The 20638-nt window shown below is 37.4% G+C and overlaps 1 protein-coding gene across 3 annotated transcripts in view; it reads right to left on the bottom strand.

Moving 5' to 3' along the window:
• Nucleotides 1-862: 862 nt before the first annotated feature.
• MICU3 (mitochondrial calcium uptake family member 3) overlaps nt 863-20638 on the bottom strand; it is a 111558-nt gene continuing 91782 nt past the window's right edge. For all 3 annotated transcript variants that reach the window (XM_004696174.2, XM_045286610.1, XM_045286611.1), the window contains 4 exons: nt 10875-10983; nt 9397-9554; nt 8102-8170; nt 863-2766 (listed from right to left, as the gene is read on the bottom strand). In XM_004696174.2, coding sequence (XP_004696231.1) covers nt 8102-8170; nt 9397-9554; nt 10875-10983 — 336 coding nt within the window. In that variant the 3' untranslated portion in view covers nt 863-2766. The remainder of the gene's footprint in view (nt 2767-8101; nt 8171-9396; nt 9555-10874; nt 10984-20638) is intronic.

Here is a 20638-nt window from a genome sequence, read left to right as displayed (position 1 = left end):
ATTTTAAAAATTGACACATTTCCAGGAATTGCCTTAGGAAAAGAAGGCCTACAACGTAAAATAAGAGCTGGCCCAGCACTGATTATTTGAAGACATTGGAGCAGTCGTTTCTTTATGTAAACTTGATGTTTACACTTAGCTCTCAACAACGTGGCAGCCACGCTTTCCACTAGGCAGGAGAAATCTGACCAGCCAATCGGACAAGGCCTTCCAAAATTATTGATGTTTCTTTATGTAAACTTTCAGACAAGGTTTCCAGTACCAATGACCTAAGATTTGTAATGTGGGAGGTCCTACAATACACTTGGACAGGTGGTTCCTGGACTCCGTGATTTATTCACTTGTTGGGAGATCAGCTTCACTGGCATGCTCTGTCACAGTAGAAGATGCAAACTGAATGCATGTTTAGTGATCCACAAGATTTCCAAATTTTGAAAGTGATAGTTCAGAAAGGCAATGTTTCACACATATACATAAAAGCAAAGCAGCACTATGTTTCTTGATTCAAGGTCAGGTATGTTTATTTTAAGATAATAAAAGAATGTAGATTAAGTTGCCTTATAATTATAATTTGTAATAATAATTTGGAACTTAAACAAATTTCTTATTATAAAACAGTTCTGTGAAGTCTTAAAACTTATACCCCATTGTTCTGTAAAAAGTTTGCTAACTAGCTCTTTGCACATCTCTACCTTTTTCAAGAATAGTTTATAAAAGGAAGTACCAAGAATAAAAGCAAAAATGTATTTAATACATTGTTTTCAAAATATTTTAATTAAAAAACCCCCACTAATCCAGTGAGATAATTTTCTTTCAATTTTACAGAGAATAAGGTTCAAGAATAACAACATGAAGAAGATTGTTATAATTCATGACTTTTATTCTGTTTTAATTGCTCAGAATATTCTATCCATGTTTTAATATTATTCAGATGTATAAGCTGATACATTCACTCACCCTGAGCAATAAAGAAGATTACACATATAGCATAGTGTTCCTTCTTAGAGAAGTGGTAGTTACATAAAACAATAGAAACCTAATTCAGTTTTTATCTATATTTGTAAGACTTTAAAACAGTAATATTTCTATGTATGTAAGATCTAACTTATAGACAAAGATTAAAGTAAATTGCATTTCTCAGTTACTTGAGATAGCAGATAACTGAGGACATTCAGTGTAGGTAAAACAGATGGGAACATGCTCAACAAGTGAAATAGGCATTTCATTTAGTTAACTTTACAAGATGCTCAACTGACTCTACCTTCAAAAGAAGGGAAACTAAATTATTACATTGCATGGGCTCCTTACATTCAGGAATCACATATTTCTGTATCAGTGTAATAAACAATATCAGATAAAGAAAGTAAAAAGTCCATCAAATACATTGATAATGCTAATAACATTTTCTTGGAAATAACATTAGTTTTATAAATAGGCTATTAGTCTCATTTTCATATTTAATAACTTATAAAAACAGTCAGTTTTTATTTTCATATGCAAAAGCAATGTAATATCTGGAGTGTGTGTAACCATAAATTAAATGTCTTAAAAAGAAAGATAAATATTATCTTCCACATGAAATATATTAATAGGCTAGTTTAAATTTATCTTGTTTTTTACATATCCATGTATAAACTATTATTTCTAAACTGATTCATTAAGTACCATTCGAATGATTTTCTCCATGCGAAAATCTAATTGTGTTGATTTTTCAATCAAAAGTTTCTCCTTTCCTCCGTTAGGACATTTTATTTTGAAGTAATTGATAATATTTATTTAACACGGCATCACTTTGCATGTGGTCCTTTTGCAAGACACAAATATTAACTTCTATCTAGTATATACATCAATCTTTTAAACAATTTTATGGTCTCTTCTAATACTCATTTTAACACTTCAGGCATATATATTAACAATATGGAATAAGAGAGCTATAATTTTACTAGTGTTACTAACCCATCATCTGCAGTTAAGAGCAGCATCATGTTTAAGACAATGACAATGACTCTTAAAATTGAGTTTATACACATTTTTAAAGAAAAAAAGTCAGTTTTATATATCTTTACTGTATACATTAAAAATACCAGACATTCTGTTGACTTGGGTAAATGAATAAAAATGAAAACAAAACAAATAGACAACCAAAAAACCCCAGAGTTAAAGCAATTAAAAAATATATATGTTGAGTGGCTAAAAAAGTTAAAAGAACAATGTAAACCATGATATAGTGGCACATTTTCTATGAAAATTACTTTAAGCTAATTAAAAAACTAAGAATTAAGAGATTCACTAACAATCCTAAGGGCCCTAAGATTAATATCAAGCAATATACATTTTCTGAAAATATGTTCACAGTAAAAATAAAAAGTGCTGTTCATTTTCAGGTGATCTATAATCAATAAGCAATATATTATTTTGAAATGAGGCAATTTTCTAATAAATAAATAGAAAAAATTAAATACATTCTTATAGTTATTAGAAGTCTTATGTATATACTCTTGAAAGGAATGAGTAAGTTCAAACGACTACATCAAGGCCAAAGCTTACCTTGACAACACAACCTTTGTAGTTACTGAGAAGATACACTTTATCGGTGCTACACATGAGGACTCAGTTCTGGGGGGAAAAGTGATTCCCAGTGCTTTCCACCTTTTGCTTAATTTCTGCATGTTCTGATCTCGGACCTGCTTCCACAACTCTTGAAAATTGTTGCTTGTTGCATATGCCACGTAGACAGTAATGCTTTATGCTCTGTTTTAGGAGTCTCTAGTTGAAATAAGTAAAATAATGATACAAAAGCAATATTTACTTAGGATATAATTCAAAGTTGATAAGGTAAATAAAAAATATTAAGATAATACAACTACATAGTAAGGCATACAATAAACAGCTACCAATAGAAAATCGATAGACAAGTAAACAAGTATTGCTATTAGGGTCCACGTTCATATATGCTCAAGTTTATTTTTAAAAAAAGGTATTTACACAGGTCTCTGTGATCCATGAATGGTTGCAGGCAAGTTCTTTAAAAAGTATACGTGTCTAAGTTTAGTTAAGGTGGAAGTCCAATAAAAAAAGTAGCTTCTGAAGGGATCTGCTGGCCAGTTAAAGTCAGAGCACACAGATCAGTTCAAGCTTATGGTGACTTTCTGAGACTTTTCCAAAGGGCTCATTTTGAGAGATGTTCTTGAAGGACACAAAATAATCATAGAAGCTTATGAATTTCTTTTCAGAAAAATAAAAACTGCTTTGGTACCCAGGAAAATTGCACTGAGAAATTGTTTTCCATCACCACACACCAATATGTGCTCATTCTTCATTGGTAGCAAGGCTGTCTTATGATAATTTTCTTGTAAAACCTTACTCTATTCACTCTATTGCCCTGATCTTGACCCTTCAGGCTTCATTTTGTTTCCAAACTCAGAGAATGCCAAACTGCTGTTTTGATGTACAGAACTCTTCAGGGAAGGGTTACCAAAATCAAAAACTAAACTCACTGGCGCCGAGTGACTCATAGCGACCCTGAAGGAAAGGGTAGAACTGCCCTTGTGGGTTTCCAAGACTGTAATTCTTTATGGTAGAGAACCTCAGCGTGCTTCCTCATCGTAGCTGATGTTGTGGACGTATGGCCTTTCAGTTAGCAGCCCGCTATGTAATCACTATGCTCCCAGGTAAGGGGGATGGAAACACTGCTTGAGAAATGTACAGACGTACACATGGAGGGTATGTTGAGAAGCAATAGTTTCGAATTTTGATATTATTTTTTAAAAAAGGTTTCTATGATTATGTCATGATATTTGAGTTACCATTTTTGTAATAATTTTGAATTTAACCTTGTATAAATACTTAAATAAGTCATGAAATATTTACTAATTAAAATATTAGGGGAGGGAGGGGAAAAAGAGGAGCTGATACCAGGCCTCAAGTAGAAAGAAAATGTTTTGAAAATGATGGCAATATCTATACAAATGTGTTTGATATAATGGAGTATGGATTGTTATTAGAGCTGTAAGAGGCAATAAAATGATTATAAAAAAATTAATGTTTTGTTTAGTTACTTGTCAATGTTATAAAGGCTTAGAAAAGTCATTTCCATCTATGGTTCATGCACTATTGTATAAGATTAATTAATTTACTATACCACTATTATTTGGTTGGGAGCAGTTTAGGGACATAAAAATGGCAAGGCCCTACTTTATTCTTATGTTTTAAGTTCTCACAGGACAATGTTACTGTTGGTAGCTGTCCACTCCCTCCCAACTCGTGGTGAGCCCACACCTACCAGAATTAAAAGCAGCACTAGTCCCATACCCTCTCACAATCAACTGATGGTCCAGTTGTGATCCACTGTCATAGTTAAACCAAGAAAAACAAAAAACAAATCCACTGCCAGTGAGCTGACTTCAACTCCTAGTGATCCTCTAGGACAGAGGAGAATGCCACGTTGGGTTTCTTAGGCTGTAAATCTTTATGGGAGCAGAGGCTTCATCTTTTCCCCTTAGAATGGCTGGTGGGTTTGAAATGCTGACCTTTCACCTAGGAGTCCAACATGTAAGCAACTCCACTACCAGAGCTCATTGTTAGGTGCTATCAGTTAGTCCTCATTCAGAATGAAACAGTGTCTAGTTCTGTGCCACCCTCAAAATCTTTACTGTGTTTGCACCCACCGCTAACAGCTAGTGCGTCAATCCACCTCATTGGAAGGCTTCCCTTTGATTGCTGACTCTCTAACTTATAAGCATGATGACCGTCTTCAGGGACTTGTCTCTTGATAACATGCCCAAAGTTCTTGAGAGGGAAAGAACTGAGAATGACCTTCTCAGTTCTAAGGGGCATTCTGGTTGTACTTTTTCCAAGATGGCTTGTTTGTTCTACCGTTGGTCTATGGTACCTTCAATATTCTTTGCCAATAACATAATCCGAATGCATTGATTTGAATCTTCTGTGATCTTCCTTACTCACCGTCCAGCTTTTGCATGCATATGATGTGGTTGAAATTACGATGGCTTGTGCCAGATGCACCTTGTCCTCAAAATGACATTGTTGCTTTTTAACACTTTAAAGAGGTCTTGTACAGTAGGTTTCCCCAAAGCAATACGCTAGTTGATTCCTTGACTGCTGTTTCCATGAGCATTGATGTGGACAGAGGTAAAATGAAATTCTTGACTTCAATCTTTTTTCCATTTATCATGATATGTCCTACAGACCCAGTTGTAAGGATTATGGTTACCTTTACATTGAGTGTAATGTATACTGAAGGCTGTGGGTACTCTTTGATCTTCATCACAGAATGCTTCAAGTTCTTTTCACTTTTAGCAAACAGAGTTGAAGCGAATGTTTATCGGTCACTCATTTCCATTGTGTTAATTCAGAATCATAGTGGTCCTATATAACAAGGTAGAACTTCCCCTTTGGGTTTTGGAGACTTTAAATTTTACAAGAGCATATAAGATAATCTCATCGTTCTCCAGCAAAGTGACTACTCAAGTAACCGTGCATTAATGCGGAATGCAGGAAGATCATGGGCCAGTGGGTGGAAAGTCTTGTGGATCCGGTGGTGATGGAAGCATCTCTGTGCTAGCATGGGTCTCCATGTGGCTCCTCCGGCTCTAGGGCTCTGGCTCCATCAGTCTTGTCAGCAGGAAGACAAAGCAGAGAATGTACCTGGCCTCCAGTAAGCTATTTATCTCCTTTGTGCCTCCAAATGAGGTCATCCAGCTGCGACTTGATTGACAGGCTAGACTCCACCCCTGTACAAGTTGACAGATTACTGGTGTGTAACTGCCACAGATGCTAACAGAGAGATTGGTCAGTTTTGCCATTCCACTGGCAAAACTGTCTAGGACTGAACCATCTCTGAAGCAAAAACAGGATGTTACACCATCACCAAGAAAGAAGCACATCAGTGGAGTACATGTGAGATCCCTGCCTAGAATAGTGGAGACAGCAGAGGCACCAGATGCCATAGCACTGAGACCAGGTGACAGAGCAGAACAGCAGCTGCGAGACCATGAGACAGAACAAAGGAGCAGCACCACAACCATGAGACACAGAAGGGGAGCAATGCTGAGTCTGTGAGGCAGAGGTGGTCGGCTTTCTGGTCCAAGGAGGGAGACCATGAGATCTTACCAGTTTATAAATGGTCAGCTTCCCTAATAAAGCCCCATAATCATGAGTACTGTGAGTTTCTATGTGGCCATTGCAATGGTTTCTAGATCCCAACAAAGTATAGTGGCATGCCACAGTAGGGATGGCTGATGTTAGGAGAGAAAGAGGGAGGGTGGAGGTATATCTGACCCCTGCCTTGTGACAATCATCCTTAGGCTGATTTGGACTTAAGCTTCTCCTTCGGCTTTTTGTAGGAACAGAGGTCAGATATGGCTCCTTAACCATTTCCTCAAAAGTTCTGTGGAATTCTTGCTCTGTCCAATGTTATCCTTAATTTCTTGTGAGTTACATAGTCAAATGCATTTGTGTAGTCAAACACACACACACACACACACACACACACACAGAAATCTTTTTGGTATTCTCTGCTTTCAGCCAAGATCTAACTGCCATCCGTAATTATCTCTCTCCCTTCATCCCACATCCTCTTCTGAATCCATCTTGAATTTCTCACATTTCTCTGCTGATATACTACGGCAACTGTGTTTGAATTATGTTCAGCAAAATTTTACTTTTGTGTAAAATTCGGTAATTCTGCAATCTGTTGGATCCCCTTTTTAGGGGGAGAAACACATATAGGGATGCCTTTCAGTTTCCTGACAAAGATGAACACTTCCATTGTGGCATTCATTTGTTGAAATATCTCAATTGGGATTCTGTCAATTCCTGGAAGCTTGGGTTTTTGTCTATACCTTCAGTGAAGCTGAACCTACTCCTTTAATATCATCGGATCCCGAGTATGTGCTACCTCCTGAAATGATTGAATGATGACCTTTTTTCCAGGGTAGGGTGGAAGGGGGTGTACAATGATTGTGTGTATACCCTTATTTTTTGGATACTTCCTGCATCATTCAATATAATGCCCATAAAATTCTTCGGCTTGATAATTCAAAGTTTGAATGTTTGTCTTCCCCCATTTCTTTCAGCTTGAGAAATACCAAGTATGTTCTTCCCCTTTGCCTTTCTCACTCCAATCTTTATATATTTCCTTATGATCTTTGATTTGTCTTTTCAAACCACTCTTTGATCTTGAGTTTCTTCATCTTTAGCTACAGTGATTGTGAGCCATAGGATCCGTAGAATTTTCTCATTGGCCAATTTTTGGAAGCAGATTCCAATCTTTTCTTCCAAATCTATCTTGGTCTGAAAGCTATGCTCAAACCTGTTCAGTATCATAGCAACAGGCATCTCTCCTATGACAGATGGGTGGTTTTTCACAGGAAGTGCACTGGTTGGGAATCAAAACAGGGACTCCTACGTGGAAGGTGAGAATTCTATTATTGGGAAGACCTAATAAAAAAGAGCATGGATTTGTTTGTTTGTTTTTTAATCAGAAAGAATGAGGTTCAAATTCTAATATAACACTAATAATAACTAAAAATATAGCTATTGTTATTGTAGCAAATGTTTCGAATCAAGGTTCTTAAAATACCGTATATACTCAGGTATAAGCACATTTTAATGAAGTTTTTGTGGTAAAATTAGGTGCCTCAACAGATATTTGGGCCAGCTTATATTCGAGTATATATGGTAGCAAATATTCCTAATGTTGAAATTATCCTAGATTTTAATAAATCATTCCATTTGGATTCATTATATCATATCTATTCAAAAAAAACCCCTACAGGTTAAACAGAAAAACTTTTAATCAAGACACTTGATGAAAATCAAGTGAGAATTACAGTGGGGTGAGTATGCATTCCAGTCCAATTCTGGATCATGACTTAATAATGGCAGATTAGTGCTTTGTCATAAAGTCTGATTCTTGAATTAAAAGATTTCAATACAATCATGTATTCTTTCAAATTAAAAACAAATCATAATTCTGTTCTTTTCAGGTATTTCTTGAATATTATAACTGATAAATAGAGTGTGATCTTTCTTTTATTATTATGGAGCCATCATATTTAGAAAAGCAAAGAGGCTAACGTACTTATCTGCTATGAAGTTCCTTCTTGAGACAGGATTTGAAAGTGGGATACTTTTGAATTGTCTTATAACCCTGTAGGATAAAAAATATGCACATATAAATAAAATGTTATGGAAATCCTAAGCATATAATGACTAAACAAGCACATAATACCTAAGAGTAATAAAGTGATAGAGGTTTACAGTATAACTTTTATTTTAATTTGATCTCATCACACTTAAGTTTTAAATTAAAAATGATTTTCAATGTATGTCCTTTTGGGTTATTTGTGGCCCCATCTAAAATGTTATCAAGTAACCAGTAGGTGGCAGGTAAGCACACAGTGACTTTATCAGGATGGGCTGGACCTATTAAAATGATTATTTAAAATAAATAAATAAATAAAAACCTCAACAAAAAAAATCTTTAAAACCATGTCTAAGATGAATTTCGTTTTCTTTGGTATACATGTTTCTTTTTAAAACCATATAATACTTAAGGCTGTTTTGCCATGAAAGACTAAATATTCTACTTATTAATTTTAATTTTTTAAAAAAATTGTGGCATTTCAACAGTTGTTAGATGTGTAAATATGCACTGATTTCAGTTCTAATTTCACTCTAAATTTTTTTTTTCTTAAAAAAAATGTTTTTTTAGGGGTAAAACATTGAATTCATAGTACTTAATTAACTACACTGAAAAAAAAATCTTTGACAAAAAACATTTTTTGCTTATTTTCCATATAGAACATACGGACTGTGTAGTGACGGATGAGCCTCTTACGAAACTTGTGTCATATAAAACAAGAAAATGACATTTCTCTGTGGCCACCAGTGTGGAGCACCACTATGCAGACAAAATTTTTCAAGAATATATGGCAACATTTCTCCCCTTCCAAACTAGAATGCAGACAGTAACCTAACATAAAATAAATTACTGAACGCATAAATGATTTTATTTGAAGGAAATTGAAAACATTCATGAGAAATAGAATTAAAAGATAATGGAATTCTCCCACAAACATTTTGAAGCCTCTTCAAATTCTTTAAACCACGATACGTGAATTGTATGTTGATAAAACGTTCAAAAACTAAACTATTTAAAAAAAGCATTTTCTTTCATCACCTCATATTCTTCTTGAATGCAGATAGGAAGTATCTTTAAAACTAAAACATTTCAAGTTCATATCCATACATTTTTATTAAAATTATCTCTCAAACTTGGATGGATTTTTTTCTTTCCTTTAAAAAAAAAAAAGGTGGTGGGGGGAGTGGGGTAAGGAAGGGGTATATACATAGGGCTTAAATTTATAGGCTTACCCGGAACCCTCTATGGAGTCTGTCTTTCATAATTCCAATAAATTCTTTATAACTTAATTGATCATCTTTGTCAACATCAAAAATCTTGAAGACCGTGTTCACTAAATGCGGCGAAAGTTTGAGGCCAGTGGCTACGTAGACAGCACGCTTAAATTCATCTAGATAAACACCACATAAAAAGAAAAAAGGGTTGACAATTAACATCTCATTAATATATGCTAATTACTAAAAAGGCTGTACATGAAATCGGTCTCTAAACATGAGTCATGATCTTACACACCTCATGTTTCATTAAACACACTGCCTTTAGGGAACAAAAGTGTCTGTGGTTTTCATGAAAAGAGCCAAGAAGTTCAACAACGCATCTTATCATTGATTTTTTTTAATGAGCACCTACTAGCAACAACAGATGCCCTAGAGATCATTTGGATGAATAAACTCTCAAGGAACTTACAGTTCAAATTTGGTGAGTCACCTGCCCAGGTAACAATTATACAAAAGGCACCAACCAAGTGCTATGAGAATTTGGAGATGAGTGATTGTTTTCATCTGATTGGGAAAGCCTGTGGCGTTTGTATTTGAGCTGAGCCCTGACAAGGAAGATGGATTTAGGCTTGTAGAGATTTAAGAAACTGCAGATGAAATGGCACAAATGAACAAAGGCACTGGGGGGACATGAATGCAGAAGGCATATTCAGAGGAGTGAGTTGTTAGTTTGGGGAGAGCACAGGGGAACACACAGAAGCTGGAAAACAGACGCAAAAGAGATCTTAGGGGAAGAACCTGCACATTTTCCAATTTGGAAACGGAAGAGTTTTCCATAGCAGTCATGTTGTAGAAAGGTTAATTTGTAGTTTACAAAGTCCACTCTGTGTGGTGTTTGGGAAATACTGAAGAGTCTTTGCTAGCAGAAAGCTGGCATTCCAAACCACAGCAGGGCATTCCTCAGTGGAAGTGGGTGAAGGCTCATATGACTAAGTTTTCTCTATCACGCTACCATAAGATGGACCATTCATTTAACTCTCTTCATCTGACCTCATATTCTTCAACAATCTTCTGCTTATCATTTGGCTTATTAGTCCAACTACAAAATGAAGGAGCGACCTCAGAACAGCAGCATTTTGATTTTATGATAGCTGTATTTCTCTTCAGAAGTGAAGCAAAACCAAAATTCCATTGTATGCATTATTCTCAAAACTTGTTAAGTCTAAATCCTTTGCTGATTAGTGGCTGTGCTGACAAGACAGGTTTCGGAGTCAGCACAAACTGTGAATAAAATCACCAAAATAAAAGCCTCATCCCTTGGGGATGCCTGAGGCATGGCTAACTGGCTCCTCACCAGTAGAAACACATCCCTCAGTGCTACTGAGTGGTCATGAGGTTTCATCTTCTTTAACGCCCCTACCTTTTATCTATGATATTAAATGATGGGCAAAAATAAAGTTTTTGCTCTTTATATTGAAAAGATGATTACTTACCTTGTCCTATAGATCGACTTGCAAAATTATACATATTCAAGGCTATTGCAAAGTCTTCTAGGTTATTCAAAAACTGGAAAAATGACCTGAATTCATCAAATGTGATGCCCTGTATTGGGAAGACACGTATATATTAAATCTTGTTAAACTTATTCACTACCCATATTAATAAACAGATGAAACTGCAATATACCATGAAATAAGCATTCCCAGGGCATAGACTTATTTCTTTAAAATGAAATGTAAAATTCAATCAGATTTATTTTCACTGGTAATGTTGTTATACTAGCAATCAGAGGTGGAAATATTTTTAAACACTGTCAACTGAGCACAAAGATTCAAAGAGGATAGCACTAAAAGTAAATTTTAGAAGTTTAACTTTCAATAATGGTGTTTCAGACCACAATTCTTTTTTTTTTTAAACTTTGAGAGTCAATACAATGATTAAGCAAACCCAAACTACAATCCTGAGAAGGTTAAAAAAAAACACCCTAAAACAAAAACAAACCCTCCCCAAGCTTTCCCTTGCATATGTTTTCCTTAGCTATGACTCGGCATGAGTCATTAATGTCTGTATAATGAGGATGGAAAAAGAAAGTGTTCAGTAACCACAGTAGGGTTTCCCCTTGTTCTTGCCATGATAACACCCCCAGGGCAGCGTGAGGAAGTTCAGTGACTGTCTACAGATCTGGGAGGCCCACACAGGGCTGGCTATGCAATCATGGCAAGACCAGAATGTCATGTATACACTTTGCAATGATTGTGCTAAGACTTGAATAAGACAGGGCACGTTTACTTTGAAGTATGTACAATATATCTCAGAGTAACATGATTGGAGAGAAAGTACATGATTGTAGAGAAAGCGGCAAGAGGTTGTGCGTGAGACCTTTATATGATGGCAAAACCATATGGGAAACTAACACGGCAGAGTTGGCAGGGTAGGCAGAGGCCCAGAGGAGTCTTTTTCCATATAAACGCGACATTGATTAAATAACTTACTGTGAAAATTTCACTTTTTGCTATACATTATTTCTGCTTCTTTTTTTTTTTTTTAAACATTTTATTAGGGGCTCATACAACTCTTATCACAATCCATACACACATCAATTGTGTAATGTGCATTTGTACATCGTTTCTCAAAACATTTTCTCTCCATTTAAACCCCCGACATTAGGTCCTCATTTTCCCCTCCCTTCCCGCTCCCCCCTCCCGCATGAGCCCTTGATAGTTTATAAATGGGTATTTTGTCATATCTTGCCCTGTCCTACGTCTCCCTTCATCCACTTTTTGGTTGTCTGTCCCCCAGGGAGGAGGTCACACACACTTCCATGTGCTTCTTATAACTCTTCTTTTACTGGAAATGCGACCTTCCTCAAAGTCCATTCTTGTTCCCTCTCATTTTTCTCTTCTTCTTTACGTATATTCATTCATGGTCACCCAAACTCTGGATCCTGTACTTTGTGACTTAACTCTATGTGCTATGTTTTTCAGAGAGGGATATTTGAATCAGTTAACAATGAGCTAGCAGTGATTTGTCTATATTGATGTGGAGAGCTAGTTGCCAAGGAAAATGGTCATTGCTCTGGTTCTATATTCGTTTATACCAGTGGTTCTTAACTCTCCTAATGCCGTGACCCTTTAATACAGTTCCTCATGTTGTGGTGACCCCCCAACCATAACATTATTTTTGTTGCTACTTCATAACTGTAATTTTGCTACTATTATGAACTGATGACCCCTGTGAAAGGGTCATTTGACCCCCAAAGGGGTTGTGATCCACAGGTTGAGAAACACTGGTTTATACTGTGACCAGCTGCCACAGCACCAATTAGGTAATATGAGATCATTCTTAAGTACTGTGGATTCCAAGCCTATATAGTTGAGCTCTTTATAAAAGAGAAGTTATATACAGACACCTGGTAGAGGGAGGATGGTCCATAGGATAGTAGAGGCAGATGAGAACCAAGAAATGCCAAGGACAACTGGGAAGCTAGGAGAGAGGCTTGGTACAGTCTGTATCTCAGAGACCTCAAGGACAATCAACATGGTGAATATTCTGATTAAGCATACATTTACACAACAAATAACTTGTTCAATTTTGGGTATTTTGTTTTCACAAATCTAGGAAATTAAGTGATGAAGAAATTTTGGAACTAGGCAGCAGTGCTGGTTCGCATAACATTATGACTATACCTGATACCATTGATTTATGCACTTTAAAAAGGTTGAAATAACTTTTATATGATGTGTATTTACCATAATATACATATTCTCCCTCTTTCTCTCGCTCTCTTATTGAAATATGTTAGGATGCAAATATAGTTGCTTGTGATTTGAACTGTGTCAAAACAGATATTTTAGAAGGTATAATTCAATAAAAAGATACACCAGACAATGCAGTAGATATGAAGCTGCTAAATCTAATTATAGTTTGTACTGGCCAATACTGTGCTTGGTCTGTAGCAGACTTACAGCTGCCAAGTAAAGGGTATGACTGTCCGCAGTGTGTGCTTGCTATCTGGCATGAGTAAGGAACATAGGCCTAAAATAACTGCTAAAATGAGGAAAAGACTGGCTAGGGAAATCCAGTGAATAAAGCTCATAACAAATGTAAAACATAAAGTAGAAATAATCATTCATAAAACGTGGTGTTATGAGGCCTCAAATTTATAACCTAAGCATGTTCTCAACACAAACTCCATCCTGATTCCATAAATTCGGTAAGAAACTATTTTTTGGCTGCGTGGTATACCATTGTATAAAAAGCAAAACCGGCTGCCAATGAGTTGATTCCAACTCATAGCGACCCTATAGGGCAGGGCAGAGTAGAACTGCTCCATGGGGTTTCTGAGGCTGCGAATCTTTCGTGAAGCAGACTGTGCATCATCAGTCTCCCACAAAGCAGCTGGTGGATTTGAACCAGTGACCTTTCAGTTAGCAGTCCAATCCTTAACCACTACAGTGGCAAGGTGCCTATTCCGTTGTATAGGTCACAGGTTCCCCAATTTATTTTCCAAGAATATGTATCTTTACTGAAGCAAACTGCCTCATCCGTTTCCCATGAAGTTGCTGGTGGATTTACATCGCTGACCTTTCAGGTAACAGTCCAGTGCTTAACCACTGTCCTGTTACTATCCTACTCCACTGTGTATCAATTAGTTTAACTAGTAGCTTATTGAAAGACCCCGAAGTAGTTTTGAATCTTTTGCTATTAAAAACAACACTGCAACGAACAACTTTATACATTTGTCATTTCAAACATGAGTGATTATCTTTAGGCAAAATTAATAAAAAACAGGGAAAAAAATCAAACACACTGCTAAGTTACATTTCTTAACAGGGCTCTTCTATCCATGTCTGTAAATCTCAACAAATGACGGAGTGAGACTATGCAAATAGGGTGTGTGATTGATTAGTTTTGGCTGCCATACCCCGGGCTATAGGAGCACTTTCTCTGAAACAAGCACAGACATGAGCCCCAGGATCATCAAGGAAGAGCCAACAGTGGCACACATCTGAGAACTCTGTGTAAAGTGGCAGAGACCAGGACCAGAGGCACCAGAGGCTGCGACACAGAAACCTGGGACAGAGCAAAGGAGCTAGTCTGAGACCACAGGCCACAGCAAGGAAAACATGAGACAGAACAGGCGAGCCAACACTGAGACTGTGAGGCAGAGCAGGAGTCTAGCTTTCTGGCCCACAGTAGCAGAGGCCAAGGGACCATTGGCTGAAAGGCTGAGGACCAGAGAGAAACCTTGACTGCTGGCTGAGGAGACATGTTGCTGTGGAACAATGATTGTTTCCCTTAATTTTTTTCTGATCCTAGCTTGTAGTTACCTATCAAATTCCCTAAGCCCCTGAATCATGAGTATTGTCTGTGAGTTTTGTATGACAGAAATAGGTTATGGAACCCACCAGAGAAGTAGAGTGCCATGGGAGAAATGGTGTTAGAGTAGGGTTCAAGAAGGATGGAAGTCATAGGTTTTGAGCTGGTGACAAGTTCAATTTTCCTTCTCCCTTGTTTACCCAAACCGAGGTCAGCTGTGGCGTCGGTGCCATTTCCTCAGCTCCTCGCTGCTAAATGTGGTCTATCATCTATCCATTGATTCCAAAGATATTGTAAATGCTGTGGATATGTACAGGTGAACCCAAAAAGACAAAAGTGCCACCAGCTCTCCTGTAGCTTACACTGTAGTTGGGAAAGCTAGAGCGTAAACAATAAATATAAGTACATATAGTTTAGCAATGAAGACAGATAAATAATTAAGAATACAAACAGGCAAACAATAAAGTATGTTATAAGGTGATAATGCTATCGGAAAATAAAACAAAACAAAGACTAAAGTAAGCAGCAGCAGAAATCTCTGGAAGCTGGAGGTTATAATTTACACAAAAGGCTATAACTCATATAATCGGTCATATGCTAAAATAAACTATTATTTATCTAGAGGTGATATATATATATATTTTTTTGAGGTGATATATTCTTTATGTATTAGATTGGATATGGTAGATCTCATTGAATTGTAACATATTGAGCCACTTGGATATCTACAAGAACATTCTGGGCAAAGAGGAAAACCTGTGTAAAAGATAGACACTGGCATTTGAGCGAGGAGAGGGCAGAAAATGAGGTCAGAAAGGTGATGAGGAGCAGAATGTATAGGGCTTGCAAGCCACTGTAAAGATTACAGTTTTACTTTAAGAAAAGTGAGGAGTTGCCAAGGTAAGTTCTGAATCATGGAATACATTCCCTTAATCACTAGACTGAGAATAGATTGCAAGAAGAAAACATTGGAAGTCGAGAAGGAACTTAGGAGGCAAATGTAATAAACTTGGAAAGAGAAGGTGGGATGGAAGTGCTAAAATGTGATGGCATCTTGAAAGAGGTGGATTTAATAGTATCTGCTCATATATATATGTAGAATATAATAGCTAAGGTGCTGATAAATTTGGTCAGAACAATGAGATGAAAGGTGTTTCTATTGACTACAACAGAATAGAGGGTGTGTAAGCAACTTCTTCTTCCTCTTTTTTTTTAAGCCAGGGAAGAAAATTTTGTCATGGAACAAGCAAGAAATACTTAAGCCTAGAACAAATTCTGGTCAGGCCAGGAGGGAGGGTAACTGACTGTGCTAGATAGGTTTTCTATGTCAACATGGTTTCCATAGGAACATGTGGGTGGAGTTTAACCTGTCAATCAGGTTGCAGCTTGATTAGAGGGCAACTGAGATAAATGGCTTTCCAAGGCCAGCCTCCTTCTTATTTTCCCTGGTGACTGGGATCAGTACACTGATGCCTGACCTGGTCCTTGGCCTCAACCATGGCTGTGCTACCTGTGGGCCGAGCCAACCCATGGATCTTGTGACCCTGTGTGTGTTGCTAAAGCTTGAGGGTCCACTGGGACTAGTTTCGCTATGCTGCTGAGCCACTGGCCTCTGCTAAGCCTCGACTTTTCATTTTCCTGCTGTTCCCACTCCACCCTGCCATGTCAGCTGCCTGCCTGCCCACTCTGCTCATCTTACCTGAGTGTAGATTCCACTGTCTGCTTCTTCAGTCTTGGACCAGCAGCTGGCTTGAGTTGAAGGGCCTTCAGTAAATTAACAGTCTCAGAGAAGTGAGTTGACCTGAGTTCTCTGTACTGCTGCATAGACTAATTAGCTATTGTATTATTTCTTGCTATATAAAAACCTCTCCATTTATCTTGAGATATATAATCATAAGTGTCCTCGTTTTGTTTCTCTAGAGAACCCTGCCAAATACACTAAGAATCAAGTTCGATCCAGTGTAATCAAGTTTACAATGGTCTCTGTAAGATAGTAAAGCTGCTTGAGTCTCTTGTCTGTAGCTAGAAGGGAATTGATGGAGGCTTAACCTGACTAGTCTGAAGATGGTTTGGGGGCTCCCACTGTCCTCCCTAGCCTTCTACAAATTGGGTGTTCACAACTTAAGCTCTGATACTTTCCCCTTTGTCAGATTTGGATTTTGCTGTTGCCATCTTTGGATCACACATGTGGACTTTGTTGACTCCTCGCTTAGATGTTTGAATACAAGCCTTTAGGACACCAGACACTATTCTGATTGATAGCTGGACACCGTCTCTGTAAGTAACTTTTAAAAACGATGATCAGGTATTTCATTTTGCAACTGATGAGCCAGAGATATCTACTAGCTAGCCCAGTGGTGGAGGAGTTGACTGAGCAGGGACGAAGATGAAAAGGGCCAGAACTGAGGAGAAATGTTTAAGCAGAATGCACAATTTGAAAGTCAATATATGCTATTAATTATCAGTAGTCCTGATTATGTCAGAGTGCTAGATCCAACTATCTAACCAACCTCTTCACTTAAATTACCTAGCATGAATCTCAAACTTGTTCAAATGAAAACTCAGATTCCCTCCTAGCCCAAAACACATATCCTTGCTTATGTCAGTAAATGGCACCAGTATTTCACCTTGTGGCTCAGATCAAAACCCTAGGAACCTTCTGGATTCCTCTTTTACCTTCACGTTGAAATGTAATCCATCAACACGTTCTTTCATTTAGACTCTTTAGGTGATAGAGTATCTGACCACTCTGATCTACTTTTCCACACTCTGATTTAAGGCATACTCATCTCTTGCAGGGCCTCCTTTAGCAGCACCTTAACAAACCAGGGATGATATTGTGAGGAATGAGAATTCCCCAACGTTTTATTGTGCTATGTAAAACCTGTATATAGATGCACCAAGAGGAAGCATTTAAAATCTGGAAAGGTGTGCATCATAATAATCCAAGCAGCTGGACTACACGTTGAATGCAGTATCAGAATTGGAAGAAGGCTCTTTAGCAAGCTGCATTATGCAGGTGACACAACATTGCTTGCTCAAAGTGAGAAGGTTCTGAAGCATTTGTCAATAAGGATAAAGACTACAGCTTTCAAAATAGATTATAATTCCATATAAAGAAAGACAAAATACTTACAACTGGACCAACAGGCAACATCATGATACATGGAGAAAAGATGTTGCCAAGGATTTGATTTTACTTGGATCCACAATCAAGCCATGGAAGCAGAAGTCAAGATATCAGGAAAATCTGCTGCACAATGTGTTAAAAAGCAAAGATGTCCCTTTGAAGACTAAAGATATGCCTGACTCAAGCTATCTATATTTAAAATGGTCTCATACAAGGAGGTATGGTAGGCCTCCCCCCACCCCCCAAAAAAAGACAACCCCAAACCAAACCAAAACAGAAAAAGCCTCTGCTGGGCGGAGCTTTCACAGTAAGTATTTTTCCCACAAGGCAAGTATGAAGCAACTCGCTCTGAGTTATTACACCCAGTGGCATCACCTGGAATGGTTCTCTCTGGTCACAGTGAATTTCATGAAAGCAGTTTTGCTCGTTTTTTTGTGATGACTGATTTAGGCTGTGAAATTTTGTTTCCTGATGGGGAAAAATAACACAGAAACGTGGTTTCCTCATTTCAAAAAAGGTGAAATGTCAATTGACGACAAACCTTGTCTGGATGTCCATCAACTTCCAAAATGGACGAAAATGTCGACAGTACATTTGGAGTTTGTTCCACCAGGTCAGACTGTTAATCAAGGTTTCTATTTAGAGGTTCTGAAAAGATTGCATTAATAGGATGCGACAAAAAGGCCTGATTTGTGGCAGACAGGGGAATGCTTTTGCCACAACATACCTACTCACGCACCAGTTCTGGGCAAAACAGCATGCCTCTCTTGCCTCATACACCTTACTCACCTGACTTCACTCCATGCAACCTTTTATTAAGAGGGACATGAAAGGACAGTGATTTGAGGCTATAGAAAAAGTGAAAAACAAAAAGAAAAAGGAGGGAGGTGCTGTCAGCCATCCGAACATGAGTTTGAAAAATGTTTCCAAGAATGGAATCGCAGATTTGACAAATGTATTAAGCGTAACGGAGAGTACTTTGAAGGTGATAAGGTTCTTTTGTAAAAAAAAATTATGTACATAGCTTTGGGGGAGGGGATTCCATTTTGGGGGGCACCCCCTCGTATGTATGTGAAAGCTGAACAATGAATAAGGAAAACAGAAGAACTGATGCGTATAGTGTTAGCAAAGAATACTGAATACCACAGACTACCTGATGAAGAACAAATCTGACTTGGAGCCAGAATGCTCTAAGGAACGAAGACGGTGAGGCTGAGGAAGTTTAGCTATACTACTGGGACAGACCAATCCCTGGAAAAGACCCAGACAAAGTAGAGGGTCAGCGAAGACTGAACAATAATGAGCTCAAACAACAAAAGTTGTGTGTTTCATTTGGTTATACAGCACCTAACAATGACTATATGTCTTATTTCATGTCTGGGCCTACTAAAACCTATTTTTTATAAAGCAGCCAAGCTGATCATTTGAAATGATCAATCTTATCATATCTGAGTGTCAAAGTAGAAACTGAGTACATACTCACTGAATACTTGTTGAATATCATTCCCAAGGTTTAGAATTTATAAATTTCTTATGAAGAGCAATAGAGTAAATAAACTCATGTTTGTGGACCAAATGGTCTATGTTGCAATAGTCTACCAATATGAAACAAAAACAGCTACAGAAAAAACAAATGAGTGTGGCTGTGTCCCACTCAATTTATAAAAACAGGATTCAGGTTAGTTGACTGACCCTCTGGCTTTAAAGTTGAAATCTTTGTCTACCCTTCCGATAACTCTTAAGAATCACCATTAGAGTAAAATTTAAACTCCTTACCCTGGCCTAAAAGGTTCTAGAAGCTATCTGACTCATACCTCTCTTCTAATCTCCTATTACTTTCTAATTCACTCTTTTTGCATTTTCTCAAATGTACTCAGTGTTTTAGTTCCTAGAGCCCTTGTAATTTGCTGTTTCCTTGGACTTGAATGGTCTTCAACTAGAATTTTGTATAGTTTTAATGTTATCACCTCCAAAACCATCTCTTCAGAAAAGCTTTGTTGATCATCCACTTTCTCTAAGTCTCATGATTCTTGGTCCCTTCCACAGCATTTTTCACAACACAAAAGTATGTTTGTAGAAAGTAGGATGAAAGATAATAGAATTCTTCCAAAAATTTTTTGAAGCCCCCTATAAAATTTACTTAATTTGCTTGCTTATTTCATCTCCTCACAACCATTTATTTCCTTGAGAAAGATTATGCTTATCTTGTACCTTGATCTCCAGGGGATAGGCTAAGCCTAGTAGACAGCGGATTATTGATAAGTTTTTGTGTCATAAATAAAATGAAAATGTTTTAGAAATTATGTTATTCAAATAATAGCAGTTGTCATAGATAGTCCCTCACTCACCAGGATTCCAGTTATGATGAACCACACTTAGTACCAGGTTTTTGTTTTTTTACTACATGCAATGTTGTAGTCTGTTACCATTCTCAGAAGGTTTAATCACGGATGTTTATATGTAATGTTTGAAAGACAAAGACTAGTTATAAAGACACTGCTAGTAAAAAGGAATAACATTTCTTTAAAAAGGTAACAATAAAAACTTTTTTAAAACGTAAGAACAGGTGTGTGACTGTCACAATGGAGTCACTGGACAGGACCTCCATCACAAGTTGGAGACTACCCCTATTCTTACAGAGGGAAAAGGATGAATGGTAAAAACAAATTAAGAAAGTGTGGTAGGAATCTCACTGACTCAGAGTGCCCTGGGTTAGAATTCTTGGGGGAGTGTGCAAACACTTAAGAGTCTCAGCTTTCCTCTTTCTACCTGGGAGAATATTCGGGGTTTTGACAAGGTAATACATGT

The sequence above is a fragment of the Echinops telfairi genome, unplaced genomic scaffold (genome assembly GCF_000313985.2).
Source record: "Echinops telfairi isolate 266 unplaced genomic scaffold, ASM31398v2 ScPeMD7_9;HRSCAF=40, whole genome shotgun sequence".
NCBI lineage: Eukaryota > Metazoa > Chordata > Mammalia > Afrosoricida > Tenrecidae > Echinops > Echinops telfairi.
Note: the sequence above shows the minus strand (reverse complement) of the source record. Positions and strands in the feature narration are given on the sequence as shown.